Raw genomic sequence first — 20509 nt, forward strand, 5'->3', positions numbered from 1 at the left:
TCTAGGGCACAGGCTCAGTAGTTGTGGCGCATGGGCTTAGTTGCTCTGTGGCATGTGGGATCTTCTAGGACCAGGGCTTGAACCTGTGTCCCCTGCATCGGCAGGTAGTTTCTTAACTGCTGCGCCATCAGGGAAGCCCCAACTTAGCCATTTTTTAAATTGTTTTGTCATACTCCTTTTACCCTGGGCCTTTTGGCCTTTGGGAGGAGAGGGAGTCAGTGGCAGGAAGGAAAGTTCAAATGATATTACATATCTTATTCTGTCTTCTATTCTGTTTCAGTCTTTACCATTCTTCCAGGAGGTGATCATTCTCTAGTCTAGAAATGCTTTTGATGATTATTTTGTTGCTTTCTCCAGATAAATAGAAATGTACACAGGGATGTGGATGTGGGATATGCATAAAGGAGGCTAGGCCCCCGGCTCTAAAATCATGGAAACCTGAACATCGTGTAACTACAGTCAGGCCGTGTCCATGCTCACTGAACGGGGCAGTGCTGTGCACAGTCTCAAACAAGATCATGCAAATTTATTTTTCATTGGCTTTGCAGAACTTTAAGTGCATTAAAAAAATGTCTGGAGCAAAGTGAGTAAGGTGGAGAGAGGTGAAGATGCAGTTTTAGAGAATGACTAGGAGCACTCAACAGACTTGGTGAGACCTGTGGCATTCTCAGAGGGAGAAAGCCATTCAGTGAGTGGTTTTTGGTAATTCCATGGTTATGAACTGATACGTATTTTCAGACGATTCCTTTTGTTGCTGAGTAGAGGATGCCTTTAGGGGACTGGGCGTATTAGTACAGGGGCCCGGATTTGGGGGTGGTTCTCTGCGATCCAGGCTTCACTGGGATGGGAAAGAGGGTGGGTTTGGAGGTGGGATTGACAGAACTTGCTGGTCTGGGCAGTGAGGGAAAGGGAGGACTCAAAGATGACTCCTACTTCCAACTTGAGTATATGACCTGCATCTTTACTGGGATGAGAGAGTCTAAGGTCAGGAGATGGGAACACATCTTGGAGAAAACTCGACTGATGTAAGTGGCTTAGCATAGTTGTTAGGAGCCTGGCTCTGAAGCCAGAGACCATAGTTTGAAACCTGACCCTGCCTTGTGTGGAATGTGGTAACATTGAGCTAGTTACTGATGTTTGTGTGGCTTAGTTTCTGCCTCTAAATATAGGGGCGACCGTAGTCTCTACCTTGTGGGATTGTTGTGATTAAATATGTTAGTGCATGAAGAATGCTTCACATGGGGTCTGGCCCATAATAAAGGCCCTTTACTAGCTGTTCTTATTTAGATATTAAAGTGGACAGATTAAGAAGGTAGTTGGATATGTGAACCTGTAAACCAGATGTCTGGGTGGAGGTAAATTTGAGGACATAAGCTTCAAAATGGTATTTACATCAGGGAGATAGTAAAGAGAAAAGGAAAGGATGGGGTCCTGAAGGAGCCCTAACATTAGAGGTCAGGAGGAGGAGCCTGAGAAGAGCTGGAAGCGAAGTAAACACAAAACCAGGAGATGCTTATGTCCGTCATCTCCCACCACTGTTGCTCCTAGTAAATACCAAGGAGTCAGAGCATTATATCATCTTGCGGTCTCGGACCCTGTCAGACTGAGACCTGACCTCTGCTGTAAAATTGTTCATTCTCTCTGTTCTGAATAACCCTGTTACTCTGATGAATTCCTCCTGAAAGGATAATGAGTTCCATTAATATTAAGTTAATATCTCTCTGCCTTCCTTCCCCTGAGTTAAAAGACTATATAAGCTATAAATATAATGTTTGATTGACATTTAAAAATAAATTATCTTTCACTGTTTCCAGTAGCAGGATTCCCTTTCTTAGTAAATGAGGTTAGAAAAAGAAGTTTTAAATGATACAGCTACAGTTGTATCTGAATCAAATAGTCACACTGCCTGCCTTTTTCTAATTGCCAGAAATTAAGCTGGGTAGTGACTGTCTGACAGTATAGGCTTAATTTAGCTGACTTCAAAGCCTTGCTGGTACTGAAGACTTTACAATAGTAATTATTTTCTAATGACCTGAATATTAATTCCAGTGCATTTGCAGTTTCTCTGATATTTCATATATTTGAAAGAAATGAATGGTTTGTAATTACTTTTAGGACTATCTATTGATCATTTAAATTGCATGGTTAAAAAGATACAGAAGGTTGAATATTCATTTACTTGAGTGAATTTTTTTTTAACTTCTTTCCTCTTACATTTCCCTTTCCTATATTTTGATCTCTTCTTAAGAAGAAGTTTGTAGCTCAAAGATCATCATGGCTGACAAACCTTTCTATATTTAACATACATGAGGATAGAACTAAATAGTCCTTGAAATGGGTACAATCACTTGCTTTGAACTGTGCTTGAAAATTATGGTGTGTAGCAATTTTCTGGGTTTGTTTTGTTTTGTTTGCAGCTTGCAGGATCTTAGTTCCCTGACCAGGGATTGAACCAGTACCCTTGGCGGTGAAAGTGCAGAGCCCTTACCACTGGACTGCCAGGGAATTCCTGGTATATAGCAATTTTAAGTTAATATCTTTTTGGAATGGTGGTAGCCATCTCAAGATTTAATCCAGAAGGACAGAGCAGGAGTGTATCTCACTTTTCCATGTGATCTTTTCCTAAAATAATCTAGTAGAAGAAAGCCAGAGCCCTATGATTCATATTAAAATGGGGTATATAGGAGAATCCACTGGGATAAAGACAAAAACAAGATTTCTCTTTTTAAAAACATCTGTCTCTTGAACATTTGTATTTTTACATATTTTATGTAGAAAACTTTGTAACATATACTTGTATTTTTACGTTTGATATACAAAAATTTATAATATATATGTATAATTTATAAATAAACATTTATGTAATCAAAAAATTGACTACACTAGGAAAGACTGGGGAACTGTCATAGATGGGAGGAAACAAAGGAGATCCAAGACCCTGGATTAGATTCAGGAACAGATAAAAAGACATTGGGGGCAAACAGAAACAGGTAAACTTCAAATAAGTAGACTTCATGAAATTTTATTTGTGAAATTTTAATGGACTGGCAAGGAACCGTAACAGGAAATATCAGAGCCAAGCATAATGCCAAACAGATCATCTAAATTAATTTCTGATTCATTTTGCAGCAAAATTGTCTTTCAAGCCAAACTTACTTTATTCACCTGGCCTGGGAAGGAACTGGCCATAAAAGTAATCAAGAATTTGTTTACTCTATTTAGGATGCGAATAGTACTACATTTATTGGAGAAGATGGTCTTTTAAATAATTAATTAATTAATTAATTAATTTAGTGGCTGTGTTGGGTCTTCGTTGCACTCGGGCTTTTCTCTAGTTGCGGTGAGCAGAGGCTACTCTTCATTGCGGTGCGTGGGCTTCTCAGTGCAGTGGCTTCTTTTGTTGCGGAGCGCAGGCTCTAGGTGCTTGAGCTTCAGTAGTTGTGGCCCGTGGGCTCTAGGGCACAGGCTCAGTCGTTGTGGCGCACGGGCTTAGTTGCTCTGGAGCATGTGGGATCTTCCTGCACCAGGACTCCAACCCATGTCCCCCACATTGGCAGGAGGATTCTTAACCACTGTGCCACCAGGGGAGTCCCAAGGGTGGTCTTTATAGTCAGTGGTTCTGGGTGAAATCAAGAAGAGAAAAACAGATACTTCACGAAGGAAGGTATCCATATGACGAATAAGCATATGGAAATAACCTCCACATTATTAGTTTTAAAAGAAAGTGCAAATTATAAGCACAGTAGTGAATCACTCCACCCGTTCGAAATGGCAGCATGAACAGAACTGACAATGCCACCTGTTGACACGTCGTTGGACCACTGGAATTCTCAAGCTACAGCTGGGAGTGTAAATCGTACAACCACTTTGGGAAAACTAAAGCTAGGTATACATCCACTCTGTGACACAGCAGTTTCACTCCTAGATATGTACCCTGCAGTAATGAATGCTTGTTTTCGTCATTAGCCATGTAGAAAAATGGCCATAGTTGCTTTATTCATAGTGGCCAAAACCTGGAAACAGTCCAGATTTCCACCAGTGGTAGAGTGGACAGAAGTGAAATGATCAGAGATGAAATAATCCAAACATAATGGGTGCTGGGGATTCATTGTACTTCTGTGTATACCTACTTCTTGTATATGTTTGAAAGTTTTGGTACTGAAAACTAAGAAATAGAAGGAAGAAAAATGATCAGCTGGGGCTTTTTCCATATGACTGTTGGCACTACATTGGGAAAGGCCCCTGCTGCTTACCTGCTCTCTATTCGCATACCTCCAAACCAACAGGGCACTCAGTCTGCAGAGCTTGTCCACTTGTGCGTGACATCCCAGTGTCATGAGGAAATAGACATAAATATGCAACAGCAGGGAAAGCGGAGCCATAGGAGCCATCCTGACCCTTTATTTTCATCCATCTACCATCCCATCCTTCCACCCTTTCATCTCTTTAGCTTTTAAATCACATGGCTCAAAAGGTTGCTTATTCTACACCTTGACTACATTTTATTTTTTTAGAAAGATAATTCAATGAATATTTACTTTCAAGATCTTTTTTACAAAGATGTAGTTGTGTAAGAAGACCACTAGGGATGGTGAAGTAATTTGCTTAATCAAGACCACATGTTACTATCTATCCCTAGATCTGAAAGAGGGATGGAAGGCAGTGGTTACTAGAGCTGGGAATGAGAATCACACAGAGTTAACCTCTTTATAAGGAGCAGCGCTACCTTTGGTTCAGGGCCAACCAAGGCAGCCTCATAGCAGGGGGCAGCCTCTTCCTCTCTCTGATCCCTTGTCTGGACTCTTCATTGACGGAACTTAACTAATGCCACAGGGTAAGGGAGCCCAGTTGATGGCCCGTATCCGTCTGCCTGCTGGGGCAGAGAATTGGATGGGGACAGTGGGTTTGGAAAGGCACATGGAAGACACGTGGTAGAATCATTCACCCCCTTATCCAGACGTTCCACTTAACCAAACTTGGTGGACATTTCCTCACTTTGCCTACAAGAAAATCATTAAAAAATTTTTTACTAAGTGTCTTTTACAAATTAGATGCATTAAGCCTGTAGAATCACTTATTTGTTTGCGTTTGCCAGTAACTGAGCAGGAATGAAACTAGTGCAGGTGTCCAGTGCTCCTTCTCCTGTGCTCTTTTAGCACCTGCTGCTTCTCTGCTGATGCATTTTGTTCTTTACATTTCAGTGGTTTTGAAATTAGGATGTGGTTTACAGTTTAGCATAGATTTAGTATTAGGATCATTTTTTTCCCCTTCAAACCTTTATTTTGAAAAGAAGCTTTCCGAGATTTTCTTCTACAGTGAACACCTATCTTGTTTTTTCATTAATGATAATTCGGAGTTCCTCATTCTTTATAGGATTACCTCTTATTAAATACTGAATAGGGGTAAACCAATGTTTATAAAATAAACCTGGGTAATCGTACTGTAAGTGCTTGTGCACCTACAACTTGATTTGAGGAACTGAATTTTACCTTAACTTTCAAAAGAGCCCCTCTGATCTCAGAGATAGCTGCCACTCGTCTGAACTGTTTATCATTCCTTTGCTTTTCTATATAGACTTACCACATATGTTTGTATCACTGAGTGATCTATTGTTTAAGTTTCACATGCTAGAACTTTCCTCTGAGACTTGCTTTTTTGATTTTACTGTGTTAATGAAAAAATTATTCAGATACTTGATAAAGATGATAAGAAGACTTTGTTCAAGAGGGGCTACAGTAGTGGGGGCCTTACAGTAGGGGAGAGAAATCGGGCTCAACTCCCCCTCCAAAAAGCACAAGTGGGGATTATAGCCAAGGAGCAGGGTGGAGGTCAGCAGATGGAAAATCACTAAGGAAACGTGGAGACGAGGGGGATTCTTACTAGATAACGCAGCAGGATTCTTGCTCAAGACAGACCAGGGTGATATGCTGATGAGGGTGGAAAAATTCACTTATTAGGAATTTGACCATATATCAGAGTGATCAGATACCGAGTGAGGTATACTGATTCCATAGGATTCTTGCCAAAACTTGACGACATGAGCCAAGGACAGAGCCTAAGGTGTTTGGTCAGAGGAGAGAGTCTTTGTTATGTGTCTAATTGGGGAAACCTGTATACTTCTAGCACCCAGCTGCAAGGGAATCTGGGAAATTTAGGTCTGAGCTTTCTAGCCTCTGCAGAAAAGGAGGACACATTAGAAGGTGGGAATGAAAGCTTGGTGCCAATTCACCACCTCTCCTGCAAATAAGTGTAGTATATGGTAGGGCTGACCCTACCTTTTTTTTTCAGAAATCTTCTAACTATTCTTGCTTATATTTTTCTTCTGTTCTTTAGCACCACTCATCCAGTTGGCAGGAAATACTGCTGTATATCTGTTTAAATTTGTTGATTAGCTTAAGGAGAAGCAACATCTTTACATATTGTATTTGTCTACGTACATCTTTTTTTTTTTTAATGACTTTTTTGCGCTATAATTTATATGCTGTAAAATTTACCCACTTTAAATGTACAGCTTCATGATTTTTAGTGAGTTTATAGAGATGTGAAACTTCTTTAAAAAGTCTAATTAAAACTTATGCCTTTCCAGTTTTGCAAGTCTTCTTTAGTGTCCATCAGTAATGTTTCCAAAACTGTTCCAAATATATCATGCATATTTTTAAGTTTATTTCATTTCCTTCTCTTAAAGTATAGTCATACATCTTAGTTCTCCAGTGACCATAATTACAAAAAATGTAAATGCTGCTTATTGGTTTTTCTATTCTTATATAAGCAAGCTTCATGAGACTTAATTATGTCAGTATAAATTTCTCAATATGAGTAGCTGGCAGGAGCTAATTTCCTTATCTTATAAAGTGAGGAGTTAACAGAGATTCTCTGAACTTGACATTTTCAGTATATTACATAACTAACTATTCCTTTGTAACTTATTATAGTTTATTTTAAATCTTAACACTTGACAGCATGTATGAACCTTGAAAACATTATGCTAAATGAGATAAGCCAGACACAGGAGGCCACATATTGTATGATTCCATTTATATGAAATGTATAGGATAGGCAAATCTATACAGATAGTAAGTTAATGGTTGCCAGGGGCTGGAGGGAGGGGGGAATGGGGAATGACTTCTAAGGATATAGAGGTTTTTTGTTTGGTGGGGAGAATGAAAATATTCTGAAATTAGTGGTGATGGCTGTGCAACTTTGTGAATATACTAAAAAACCCACTGAATTATATACGCTTTTTTAAAGAGTGCATTTTATAGTATATGAATTATATCTTAATAAAAAAAATTTGAGGGGGAAAAAAAGACCCAGCCCAAATAACCACATCCTCCCGTAAATTCTTTTTTGTTCTTCTTGGCTGAAAATAATATTGTCCTCTCTGAACTCCCTTAGCTTGTCATCTATTATCTGCTGTTGAATTCTTCCATCCCTTCCTAGTGGATGCCAAGCATCTGAGAGCAAAGATTATGTCCTCTTTGTAGCCTCACATTTTTTATCCCTTGTTACACATCTATTTAGTATTCATGAAGTAAATTTTGGGTTTAAGAATAAAGTTGTAAATTAGCAAGTTACAAGAAACCCCTCTTCTATCTGAATATACTTTCTGTTTTAGGGGAATGAAATTAGTGCCTTATGCTTTTTCTTCCCCAGGCTTTCAACCTCAGAATGTGGGGCCCCACAGGAGGGACTTAACTGGGTTTTTTGTTTACCCCATAAGGGTCGAGGGCTTTGTATTTTGCTCTCAGTAGCTTATATTGTTGCTGTGAATTCATCCGAAAATAGTTCTCTTCTAGACTTCATGGTGAGACTATACCCACAAGTATGGTTTTTTTTCGTGAGCCCAAAATGTGGCCAAAAATTAGAGAAAATTGAGCCATAAGAGTGACTTATGACTAGTCAAGTATGATGTAGGGACATACATTAGGTACTAGTTATCTATCTAACTACCAGTTTTGTAGATAACTATCTAGCTACAAAAGGAAACAAATCCAAGAAATGTAAAGGGAGAGTAGAATTAGAAATAGATTATCTTAACAAAGGCATTTCAGGGAACTCCTTTATATGCCTAGTCTATTTCAATCATTAATTGACTGAGTATCAGGAAATGTTTTCTAATTATGCCTTTTGTGGCCTGTGGTATAGCTTTTCTTCGGAACCTTTTCAAATTAGAACTACGTCTTTAAGCCAGGAATTTAAGAAACAACTTGCCGGCATTGTGCTCTGACTTTGGTTGGTGGAGCTACTGTGCAGAGAATAAGTAAAGGATGTTCCTGTCACTGACCAGTACTTTACTGATTGTAAAAATCCCTATATTGTTATTTGAACTAGTTACTCATTTGCCTGTTGACATAATTATAAAATGAATTTTAATTCTTCAGAGTAACTCTCATATTTACCATGGTACGCTACACATTACTTCAGAAAAGGTGACCAGTGCTCTACATTGCTAGGAGATACAAACTTTATTAGCCTCTTTTATCTTATCTGCTCTGTGTTTTTATTTGATTCACATTTGGATCCTACCTAAACTATTTGACATGCATTCAGGCTGTTGAATGTGGTTGGTATAGTCATTCATTCATAGGAATAGAATTTTGGAAATTTCCTCATCTCAGATTAACATTTCTCTATGGTATCTCATGAGTGGTGATAGGATACTTTATGACTTTCATTTTATTTGTGCCTTTCAAATTTCTCCTGAGTTTTATATTCTTGGAAAAAGACAGAAATTTAAGAATTTTTAATGATTATGTGAGACTTAGTTTTAGAGGAGTTTTCTTTTTTCCCAGAATAGGACATAAAAGTACTCAAGATTTTAGTTTTTTCTATATTAATACTTTATATTAATAGAGGTCTTATATGCCTAATATTAATATAAAAGGTAACTTATATAAATTATAACATTATAATATAAAGTTTATATTAATATTTTTATTTTTAAATAAAGCCCTGGATTTGCTTGCTTATTTATCTGTCTGTTTGTCTCTCTATTTCCTTTAAGATCTGTGAGGGAGTTAAAGAGTATCCTGTAATGGGTTGGCTTTTGTAAAACTGATTTTTTCTCATTATAAAATATGCTTGTACAGAATTTGGAAACTGTCAAAGTAGGACAAACAAGAAAATAGTAGACTTCTGGTTGAGTTCAAGTTTCAGAGATTTGTACAAATTCTATTAGGCTTTGCACATAGTAAAGGATGTCCAGCTCCTTTTAAAAGGCGAGGCTCTATGATTTCCCAAGACTTTGACCTCCACTACTGCATTTGCTCTGCCTCCTTCACAGCTGGGTAGCACAGTGGCTAAGAGCATTGCCGCTGGAATTAGACTTCTTGGGTAGAATATCTCATCCACCACTTGCTAGCTGGGCAACCTTGGGCAGGTTACTTGCCCAGCAAGAATACTTTGAGGCATACATGAAACGTCCTTGTTGGTACCTCTTCTCTCATAACAAGGGAAGGTGAGTTCATTTATCATTAAGATTATAAACTATAAAATATATATGTATCCTGAGAGAAATCATACTCATTTAAGTACTGACTAGTATTAATCATCTTTTGATTCTCTTGTAACCTTGTTTTTTTTTTTGAGAATCAAATTTGTTACTCCTTTAATAAAAATCATCAGCTATATTATAAATGTATTGCATTAAATCTAGAGACCATTTTAAGGAATCGTCATTTTTTTAAAAGATGGCAAATGGTCTTTGTTTGATATATCTGCCTTCTGTCGCAGAAAGTACTTTGACCTTCCGTTTGTAAACCTCCTGCTTAAAATGACCTCTCATCTCTGAAGGTGAGGATATAGAGCGGGTGATTCTAAAACTAGAATGCTTTCCTTTGGAGAAATACCTGTAGGAAGTGGCAGACTAGGTTGATTCATTTGGTCAGTATTTAAAGCTTAAGTGGAAACAGCATAGTATAGTAGAAAGAGCCAGAGATCTGAAATCCTAAGAGTGGCATTAGTCATAGTATAGCCTTTTGATGCAAATGCTATCTCAGCAAGTTATATAACCTCTGAGCCCTGGTTTCATAATCCATTCACCGGGCACAGTAACATCTACCTCAGAGTTAAAAGACTCAATGAGATATCTGTGAAAATGTCTTGGAAACTGTCAGCACCACACAGATACTTTACTGCAAAGGTTTCTGTACTCTTAGCCTGATGATAACTGTACACATTACCTTCAGAAAGCCAGACATACTGTACTTCTAGTTAGCATCTCCTAAAGATATAACGTGACCTCTTGAATAAGTCTTCAGTTTGTACCTACTGTGATATAGGCTTTGTACTACAGTTGCACTGTTCAACAGAAATGTAATGCGAGCACATAAGTAGTTTTAAATTTCTTGGTAGCCTCATTTAAAAAGGTAACAGCAAACAAGTGATTAATTTTAATAATGTATTTAACTTAGTATATCCCAAATATTATTTCAGCTGGTAATCAGTATAAAAATCATCAGTGAAATATTTTACTTTAAAATATATATATTTATTTATTTATTTGGCTGCATGGAGTCTTAGTTGCAGCATGCAGGATCTAGTTTCCTGACCAGGGATCGAACCTGGGCCCCGTGCATTGGGAGCGTGGAGTCTTAACTGCTGGACCACCATGGAAGTCCCTTCACTTCTTTTTTTAATACTGAGTCCTTGAAATCTGGAGTACATTCAGTCTTACGGCACATCTCAATTCAGATTGATCACATTACAAGTGCTTGGTGCCCACATGTGGCATGTCACCTTCTCAGTGTTGAGGCTGTAGTAGTGAATGAGACGTAGATGCTCCTTTTCCTCAGGAAGGTTCCTTTAGCAGAGGGAGACAGACAGTTCACGAGTAACAAATATAAGATAATAGTGGTAGGTGCTGTAAAGAAAATAAAACAGTCATGTGAGCATGACTGGGAGGCCACATTAGCTAGGATGACTGGGGAAGATCTCGGAGGTGTTGAGTTGAGACCTGAATGATTAAAAAGGCGGAGCTAGTCATGTGACAGTGTGAGCGATATTACTTTTATTCAGTGGGAACTGCAAGCGTGAGGCCCTGACATGGGATGATTTGGCCGTGTTCAGTGAACTAAGTGGTATGGCTGGATTACGGTGAGCAAGGACGTGTGGGATGAGATGAGAGGAGACTGGAGAGGTCGGCAGGCTGTAGACTAAACAGAGACATAAAGGCCCTGATAAGAAATTGAGATGCTGTTTTAAATGAGATGGGAAGCCAGTGGAGAGTTTTAATAGGGGCATGAGACACATGTGAGTTTATAAAATACAAGTTACATATCTGTATGTTAAAAGAATACCTCATTTGTTATGTATACAATTCAGTGGACCAGAAGACCAAACTTTTAAATATATATACCTAGATATATTTATAGATATATTTAATACAGACATATATATATGATTTAAGGAGAACATCTTTTGGGCACTTTGCTTCCATTAACAATCGTCTGCTCAAATTCCAAAGGAACTCTGGTGATTAACTTAGTATAAAGTTCTTGTCTATAATTGGTTTATAAACAAAACACTCCTTTGAGGAGTGACTAAAAAAATTATTAAAACAGTGGAGCTACTCCTGATTTTTTTTCCTTTAAACCTTTTCTGCAGACATGTGCATTGCTATCGCGATTTCTCTTCTCATGATCCTGATCTGTGCAATGGCTACGTATGGAGCATACAAGGTAAGCAGCTTGCAAATGAGGTCCTGGGCCTTCTCCTCGGTTCCTGACACATGTAGTCTGTGCAGCGGTCTGTAAGAAGTAAAGAATGATTGTCCTCAGTTTCCTATAAGAATCTTTAGAAGTTTAAATCTCTTGCTAATGTTATGTGGAAAACCAGTATTATAGTCTCAGAAATGTTCACTGAGGCTTGCTGGGTGACTGCTTTTGTTTGGTTTACCAAGTTGCCATCACGACCTGCTTTAATGAATTTCTACTCCTCCATTTCCCTTCAGATTAAGAAAAGATTTCTCTGAATTCAAAAAAGCAATGTTTTATAATACCAAACATATTAATATCCTATTTTCTCTTATGTTTAGCAACACGCAGCCTGGATCATCCCTTTCTTCTGTTACCAGATCTTTGATTTTGCCCTAAACACCTTGGTTGCAGTCACTGTGCTTGTTTATCCAAACTCCATCCAGGAATACATACGACAGCTGGTATGTGACCGTCACAGTTACTGTGTCTCTTCGTGAGGGAGACCTGGTTACGTCAGGGATATAAAGGTATAGAGGTAGATATACACATGCATTAATCTGTGGATTTTTAACTTGCATCTGAGTTACTGATTAGGAGTTTTGAATAAAGATAAGATTTTTTATTTCTTAAAGTGCTTTTTGGGAAAACATAACCCCCTGAGGTAGATAAGTTGGTGATGACAGTATTAGAGGTGCCTACCTAATTTACAAGCCACTTACTAATTGTCTTATTTTTGGAAAATGCAATTTGCTCAATTATCAGTAGAGGATAGCCTTTTCCCATCAGCAGATGGGAAAAGTGGAAGTCTACTATACACTGGTTCCCCAACTTATTTGACCATAGAATCCTTTTCTTCCTTAGGCTTCTTTTTGGGGCTGATTTTCTGTTAAATGTCCTTCGTGGCCATATGAGTGAATATTGGTGGCTGGCTATTAAGAATCTCATGGAGGTTGTGAGATTAGAATACTTCTGTGCCTTCACATCTTTTAATCTTTGTGTTTTAAATTATGAATGTACCTTAAAATATAATTGCTTCAAAATCTTAGAATGTTTTAAACGGAGACAGTGTTCACTCTTTGGAGGTTTTAATAGGAGTTTCTGAGCGTGGGGGGAGGAATAGGGTTTTTCTGGGAAGGAAACACACACTGGGGGTTTGCTGTGATAACGGAGGTCAGGAAGTTCAAGGTCAAGAAGTTCAGTGGGAAAGAGGTGGAGGGAATGAACGTAGGGAGGAAGAGCGGTGACAGGGGTTTGTGATCTTTTGGCAGTTGGCCCAGATCGTGTGACTAGTACTCAGCAGACCTAGTATGAAAAGCCTCTAGTGTTTTGCTCCTTAAAAGTATTAGGTTGTTATTGTTGTAAGAAATAGCTTCTTTTGTTTCCTAGAAAACAGATCTATGCTGTCGTAGAGTGCAGCGCCAAGAAAATTTTGGTGTATTTCCCATGTGCTAATTTCATGTATTATCTTGTGATAACAGCTAAGTGTTTCTGCCTGAGGGGGTTTATATGTGACGAGCAGGTTGTAGAATTACCTCTGTCTTTAAGGACTTGAATTTTACTCTGTAATAACCATCTGATACTGAGCTCCTAAAATCATCCTGGAATTGTGGAGGAAACATAATCCCCACAGAGCCTGTCACGTGATGAGGCTGGGCGAGGGTGGCATGGAGTAAGGAGACACGAAGGCAAGTCCCATGGCGGTACTGACTTCTTGCAGAGTGTATTGTGTGCTGCATCCCCTGTGTTCAGAGATTTGCAAGGAGGAAAAAGGCTAATGTCCTGGCAAGGGTCTGGAACACTCAGGATGCCCCCTAGACCTTTGTTACACCCACATCGTTCAGTAACTCCTTACCCGGTTATGAAACCATAATATTGGTGATGCTGACAGCGCTCTTAATATCAGTTAAAAAAATCACGTCTGCTTTTATGTATAATTATAAACCAGGGGACTTCCCTGGTGGCGTAGTGGTTAAGAATCTGCCTGCCCATGCAGGGGACATGGGTTCCATCCCTGCTCTGGGAAAATCCCACATGCCGTGGAGCAGCTAAGCCTGTGTGCCACAACTATTGAGCCTGTGCTCTAGCGCCTGTGAGCCACAACTGTTGAGCCCATGTGCCACAACTACTGAAGCCCACATGCCTAGAGCCTGTGCTCCACAACAAGAGAAGCCATAGCAGTGAGGAGCCCGTGCACCACAATGAAGAGTAGCCCCTGCTTGCGGCAACTGGAGAAAGCCCGTGTGCAGCAACGAAGACCCAGCACAGCCAATAAATAGATAAACAAAATAAATAAATAAATTTATTAAAAAAAATTGTAAACCAGATAATACAGGTAGGCATGAATGTTCTACCTGAAGATCAGTAAGGCTGCAAGAGTGTGAGGCCTGCAGGTTATCACAGTGCCTAAGAGACAGCACTGAAAGGGGATGGTAGACTTCCACTGAGACTGCTCCTGTTGACAAGTGGAGCTGTAGTGAGTCTGGGGAGAGTTGTCTGAGGAGGCTGGTGGAGAGCACCACTTGATAATCCTAGTGCCTATTCATTTTATGTGGAGTCTTGAAAAACACCGTGAAAAGTTATGTGTGTGTTTTTATAGGTCTTAACTGGATGTAGAAACCATGTTCACTCTTTTGAGGAAAAGAGTATAAAGATCTTTGTGGAAAGGGTCACATTTACTTTAATCTCAGTTTTGTTTTGTTTTTATATTCCTGGAAAGAATATGATTTCGTGTTGGTCTTGTAAATAACAGTTTGTTTTCTTCTTATCCTTGGAGACCAGTACTACTGACAGCCCTTCCAGGGTCCAAGGGCAGGGGCCAGTTTGATGAGCTGATCACAAAGAGTGACTTAGATTTTATTTCTTAGGTATTTTGCCAGAGCAAAAGGAGACTCTGAAAATCACTGGGCGAAGTTCACCCTGGGGAGGAGGAGCCAAGCACATGAGTCATGAGTTTTCTCCTTTGCTGTGTCTCAGAATACTGCTAATATGGGATCCAAACATATAGTATTGGGTGATGGAGAGAGAAAGGGTGACCACACACCTGCATACTATCTAAGCTGATTACAGTGAGAGCTTTGATTGGTGCTGAACACGTGGTTCCCAGTGACGTCCCGTCATTCCCATGAATCATAGCAGATTTCAGTCCTCCTAAAAGTGTTTCCTTTGACCATTATGGTCAGATGGTAGGACTTTTTTTTTTTGTTTTTAATTTATTTTATTCAAGTATCGTTGATTTATAATATTGTGTTAATTTCTGCTGTACAGCAAAGTGATTGTTATACATATATATACACATTCTTTTTCATACTTTTCCATTATATTTTTTTAAAAAAATTTATTTAATTTATTTATTGGCTGTATTGGGTCTTTGTTGCTGTGTGTGGGCTTTCTCAGTTGTGGTGAGCGGCGGCTAGTCTTCATTGCAGTGCATGGGCTTCTCATTGCGGTGGCTTCTCTCATTGAGAGCCACGGACTCTAGGCGTGTGTGGGCTTCAGTAGTTGTGGCACATGGCCTCAGTAGTTGTGGCTCGCGGGCTCTAGAGTGCAGGCTCAGTAGTTGTGCTGCATGGGCCGCCGCATTTGGGATCTTCCTGGACCAGGGATCGAACCTATATCGCCTGCATTGGCAGGCAGATTCTTAACCACTGCGCCACCAGGGAAGTCCCTCCATTATGGTTTACCACAGGATATTGAATATAGTTCCCTGTGTTATACTCTAGGACCTGTTGTTTATCCATTCTATATATAGTAGTTTGATTTTTTTTAATGCTGTAAATACCTACTAATATAGAGATTTTGCTCTTTGAGAAGTAGAATCAGCAAAAATGCTCTATATAAAGAAGGTACTGTAGGGTTCTCCCCATGCACAAGCCTGTTAGAATGGTCCAGAATTTCCAGAAAATCCAAATCCAAATTTCGAGGTGTTAATGAAGACCACTGACTTCTAACCTTTTGTATGGTCAGAAGGCAAAATTATGTCTTCACGTCTCATGAATCTTCCACTGAATTTTCTTTTTGAGAGTTACTGCCTGAATTAAGAGCAGACTAGCCTTTCCCCACCACACTGTTTGCAGCTTTTTTTATTAGTAGAGGTAGACTAGAAATGTTGTAGTGTCTGTCCTTAAATAATAACTGTCTGTTTTAACTAATTGCTTTTGGATAAATACATCTGGTTAATGCTCATGGAATAGAATCCTGGATGATTAATGAGATTTGCTAATGAGGCACTTTTCTTTTGCAGCCTCCTAATTTCCCTTACAAAGAGGATATCATGTCAGTGAATCCTACCTGTTTGGTCCTTATTATTCTTCTGTTTATGAGCATTATCTTGACTTTTAAGGTAAGCATGAAGTGTACTTATGGTCTAAATATTATTAAATGGATTTGTGAATGCTGAAGAAGTAAGCAAACTTCTGTTAGTTTGTTGTCTTGCTTTAGATTTCTGAACTGCTTTTTGAATTCCTAACAGTTCTGTTCCTTCTCTTATCTATGAGAGAGATGAACACTAACCAAACTTCTACAGGCCAACCAGGGTTATTCTAAAATCTATATGGATGGAAATAAATTAATATAATGTTGTGCATTTATGTGGCATGTGTTACGTACCATAGCATCCGTTTACAATGTCTCTGTACACGTTCTTTTGTAATTTGTTTTTAAAAATGTAATATATTTTGAAGATTATTCTGTAACAGTCTATGACATGAATTTATGATTTTTTTATACCTTAGTTATTGTTGGACACTGAGATAGTTCCTACTTTTTCACTTATCAATAGTGTTGCAATGAATATATTAAATATATCTTTTATATACTCATACATTTATTTCCTCAAGATGTATTTCTTGAAATTAGAGGGTATGCATAATTTGAAGGTTTTTGATAGTTTGTCAACTTGATCTCCCCCAAAGCTGAGTGACTTAACACGCTCCATCAGCCATGTTCCCCTGACCCTCTGCAGTTGAGTGCTATTGTCATCTTTGGAAACCTGATAATAAAAACATCATTATAATTTGCGCTTATATGCTACTAATAAGTAGAAAATTCTCAAGTTAGACCTTGAACTTTTAACTCTTCATATCTTTCATTGTCTTTATTTTGGCATAAAATTACCGAATTCCTTAAAAATCAAGCCTCGATGGGCTTGACGTAGCTGCATTTAGGGAGAAAAGTCATTTTAGTTAGTAATTTGTTGAAGAGGAGTAGAAAGAAAATGATTCATTGAGTCATGTGGGTCTACATCCCCCTGCCCCCGCCCAAAAACACACTCTGCATGTTTTGATATTGTACGTGTGGTTTAGTGGTCGAGGATTTGGGTGGATTTTATACACGGAGGTTGAGGCTTATCACCTGTGCAGCTCCTGTCCGCACACCCCACCTCCCTGGCTGCGCCGGCAGCCCCAGACCACCCGGGCTGTGTGCAGAGTTGGCAGAGCCCCTGGCAAAAGGCTTCAGACCTTCACATCTCACTCAGTGCAGTTTGCCACTCAAGGGTAGACGCCCCTTTAGCTTCTGCCTGTTTTGGGCCCTTCAGCCATGGCTTCACTTAGAGTCTGTGTATGTGTGTGTGTTTATTCCAGATTTTATCATTTTTACCTGCGTAGGTTAGTCTGACCAAGCTACCATGTGCCATTACCCAGAAGCTCAGAAGCTGGAACCTCCCACGGCTCTTAAAAAAGCCATTTTAACGGTGTAGGCATTTACATTCTTTTTTGGAAATGCTTGAGATTTTGAGTCACAGGACCTAGATTTAGTTTCTGCCATGCCATATCTAGCTATGTGACCAGAGCCTCGGTTTCTTCATTTACTAAATAGCAGTAATAGCTAAGAAAACATTCCGTAGGGTAACTGTGAGGTTAAGTGAGCCAATGGATGAGAAGATGCATCATTTATTTATTTATTGAGTAAATATTTACTGAGGGTCTCCTGTGTGCCAGGCTGTGTTGTAGCTGCTAGGGTTTGGTAGTGAATAAGAAAAATCCCTGCCCTGTCTGTGGTGCTTTTATCAATTGCAAACAACTATTATGTATCATAATGATCTAATAAAAGGCATCATACAGACTGTTCACAGCACTGTCTCCAACCTGTGAATAATGTGTTAATATTTCATTGTTTACGTATCTATGTCTACTAATCAGATTGCATTTCCCTGAGAACATAGATCCTGCCTTCATTTTTCTATCCCTTGTGGAGACGCGATACTTATTAAACAAATATGAACACAACTGTGTGTTGCAGTTTCACATATCAGTTTACCTGATTAGTAGCTCTCACAACCTAAATTCGCTGTTACTCTTTAATGAGTTTTATGACTATAGTGGTTCCCCAGGAACCTGAATCAGGACATGTGTCAGTCCTTAGCTGGTAAAGGGAACAGCACTTACCACCTAGCTCTGCAAGTAGGTGACGGATGTATACTCTGTCAGTGCAAGTTTATTTGGGAAATACACCAAATATTTAATTCTTTATTCAAGATTACAGAAATGTCAAATAGGAAATAAGGTCATTGAAATAAGTTATTGGGGTTTTAGAGACAGCAGGCCAGGTTTTTCTCTTATCAGAGTATTTAGTGAGTGTGAACACTCCTGGTGTTGCAGGGGGCTTTCGAGAATGCTGACTTGGTGTGTGAGGCTACTTCCCCTCTGCGGTTTAACCTTCAGTTATAGATTTGTCGTTTTGGAGGCCTCACATCAGAAAGAGTTCTTGCCTTAAAAGAACCTTCTGTTCACTGCTAAAATAATGGATGACTGGTTAGTCTTACATAATATACAACAGAATATGTCCAAGCATTCCTTTTTCATTTGTATTAAAATTCTCAGTGAGTCCAGGGATTTTTTGTTTGTTTGTTTCTTAAATAGAGAAGCAAGAGCATTGTTGAGTTAACTGGAGATTTGAGTAAATTGAACATATTGTTCAAGAAAAATGCCCTTTCCATCTCTTTCTCACCGTTGATCTCTGGTTTCAGATTATTGCCATTCAGAAAACGTTTTACGACAATACCATTATACGTTTTCATATAAATATTATCACAGAAAGTTTAACTGTAGGAAATAATCACCACCAAGTCTGACTGCAGCTGAAGACAGCACTCTGAGTACACAACAGAACATCTCCGTCACTCTCCTGAGAAGTGTTGACAGGCACCCCTTTGGTTGTTAAATGTCTTCTTTTTTTATAAAACAACTTTCTTGAGATATAATTCACATATACGTTCTCCCATGTAAGTGCACAATTCAGTGGTTTTTAATATATTCCCGGGGCTGTATAAACACAGCTCTGTGGCTAAACAATGCCGTCTCGGAACACGTTTACCTCTTGACGTTTGCCCTTACCCCCGGTGACCACCGATCTACTTCCTGCCTAGGGATTTGCCTGTTCTGAACATTTCATACAAATGGAACCATATAACACGTGGTCCTTGTGACTGGCTTCTTTGACGTTTCCAAGGTTCATCCATGCCGTAGCAAGTTATCAGAACTTCCTTTTATTGCTGAATAATATTCCATTGCATGAATACACCATACAAAGGAATATTTTGTCTATCTGTCCAGTCCGAAGTTGACAGACCTTTGGATTGTTTCTGCTCTTTTGCTGTTACGAATAATATTGCTGTGAACATTTGTGCACGAGCTTTTCTGTGGACATGTTTTCATTTCTCTTGGTTATATACCTGAGAGTGGAATCGCCAGGTCACATGTAACTGTTCAACCTTTTGAGGGACTTCCAGACTGTTTTCCAAAGTGGCACCATTTTACAATCCTACCAGCTATGTAGGAGGGCTCTGTTCTCTCCACATCTTTAAACTCTTAATCAAAAAATTTCAAAGCTAGAAAGGGGCTTTGAAATCATTTGATTTTAATCTGACTGCACATGGTTGGAATGAAAGTGCAGAGTTCATAGTTTAAACATCTCCCATGAACTCACACTTTATCTCCAGCATGTCTTTATTCTGGACCTTAATTTTTATTATCTTCTGTGGATATTTTATGATGAAAATGGAAATGTTTTAGTGAATTGTATTGATCTGGAAGCAAATGTATGTGCTACGAACTTTTTTTTTTTTAAGTTGACTTGTATAATAAAATCATACGTAATGATGTAGAACAAAAATCCCAAAGATCCAGAGTTAAAACATGACGAGAACTGGCTGATGAATTGATTGTTCTGTGACTTCGGGGCAGTAAACGTTGGTGCTGATTACGCCCTTCAACTTCTTTTTCTTGGAAACTCCCCTTCTACTTTCAGCCCCACCCCCAGCACCTTCTGCATGCTGTGATAGAGTAAGGCTATGATATCACCCTTGGCCAGGAAGTTACTGTACCCAACATTTGTAATTTTAAAGTCTTTTTGGTTTAGTAGAGTTAATGTGTGTATGACATTTATGTAAATAAATGTTTTGCAGTATGGCTTTGTCCATGATGATGTTGTAAATTGTCTTAAGTTTGAAAATTAAAGATCTAATAATCACTACTTACTTACAGGGTTACTTGATTAGCTGTGTTTGGAACTGCTACCGATACATCAATGGCAGGAACTCCTCTGATGTCCTGGTTTATGTTACCAGCAATGACACTACAGTAGGTGTGATGTCACTTCACATGGAGAGCTCCACGTATCCACTATATGATGACTTCTAAATGTTTCTCGTGTTTGCTGCTTTTTTTTTTTAAACTGTTGTTGAAACATGTTCATGAGCTGCTTAGTCATCAAAGGTTCATAGTTGAATGAAATGTGTTTTGTTTTCTTTACAGGATATTAAAATCTAGATGGCTCAACTTCTGGCTTATTTTTAAAATATTAAAAATAGATAATAT

General features: G+C 38.8%; 1 protein-coding gene across 5 annotated transcripts in view; it reads left to right on the forward strand.

The window, feature by feature from the left end:
• Window positions 1-20509, forward strand: part of LAPTM4B (lysosomal protein transmembrane 4 beta) — a 67561-nt gene that overhangs the window by 25956 nt on the left and 21096 nt on the right. For 2 of the 5 annotated variants that reach the window (XM_057736058.1, XM_057736059.1), the window contains exons 3-6: window positions 11605-11678; window positions 12035-12157; window positions 15937-16035; window positions 20177-20276. In XM_057736058.1, the coding sequence (XP_057592041.1) occupies window positions 11605-11678; window positions 12035-12157; window positions 15937-16035; window positions 20177-20276 (396 nt within the window). The remainder of the gene's footprint in view (window positions 1-11604; window positions 11679-12034; window positions 12158-15936; window positions 16036-20176; window positions 20277-20509) is intronic. The other 3 variants (XM_057736057.1, XM_057736060.1, XM_057736061.1) reach the window with 3 other exon arrangements.

The sequence above is a fragment of the Hippopotamus amphibius genome, chromosome 5 (assembly GCF_030028045.1).
Source record: "Hippopotamus amphibius kiboko isolate mHipAmp2 chromosome 5, mHipAmp2.hap2, whole genome shotgun sequence".
NCBI classification, from domain to species: domain Eukaryota; kingdom Metazoa; phylum Chordata; class Mammalia; order Artiodactyla; family Hippopotamidae; genus Hippopotamus; species Hippopotamus amphibius.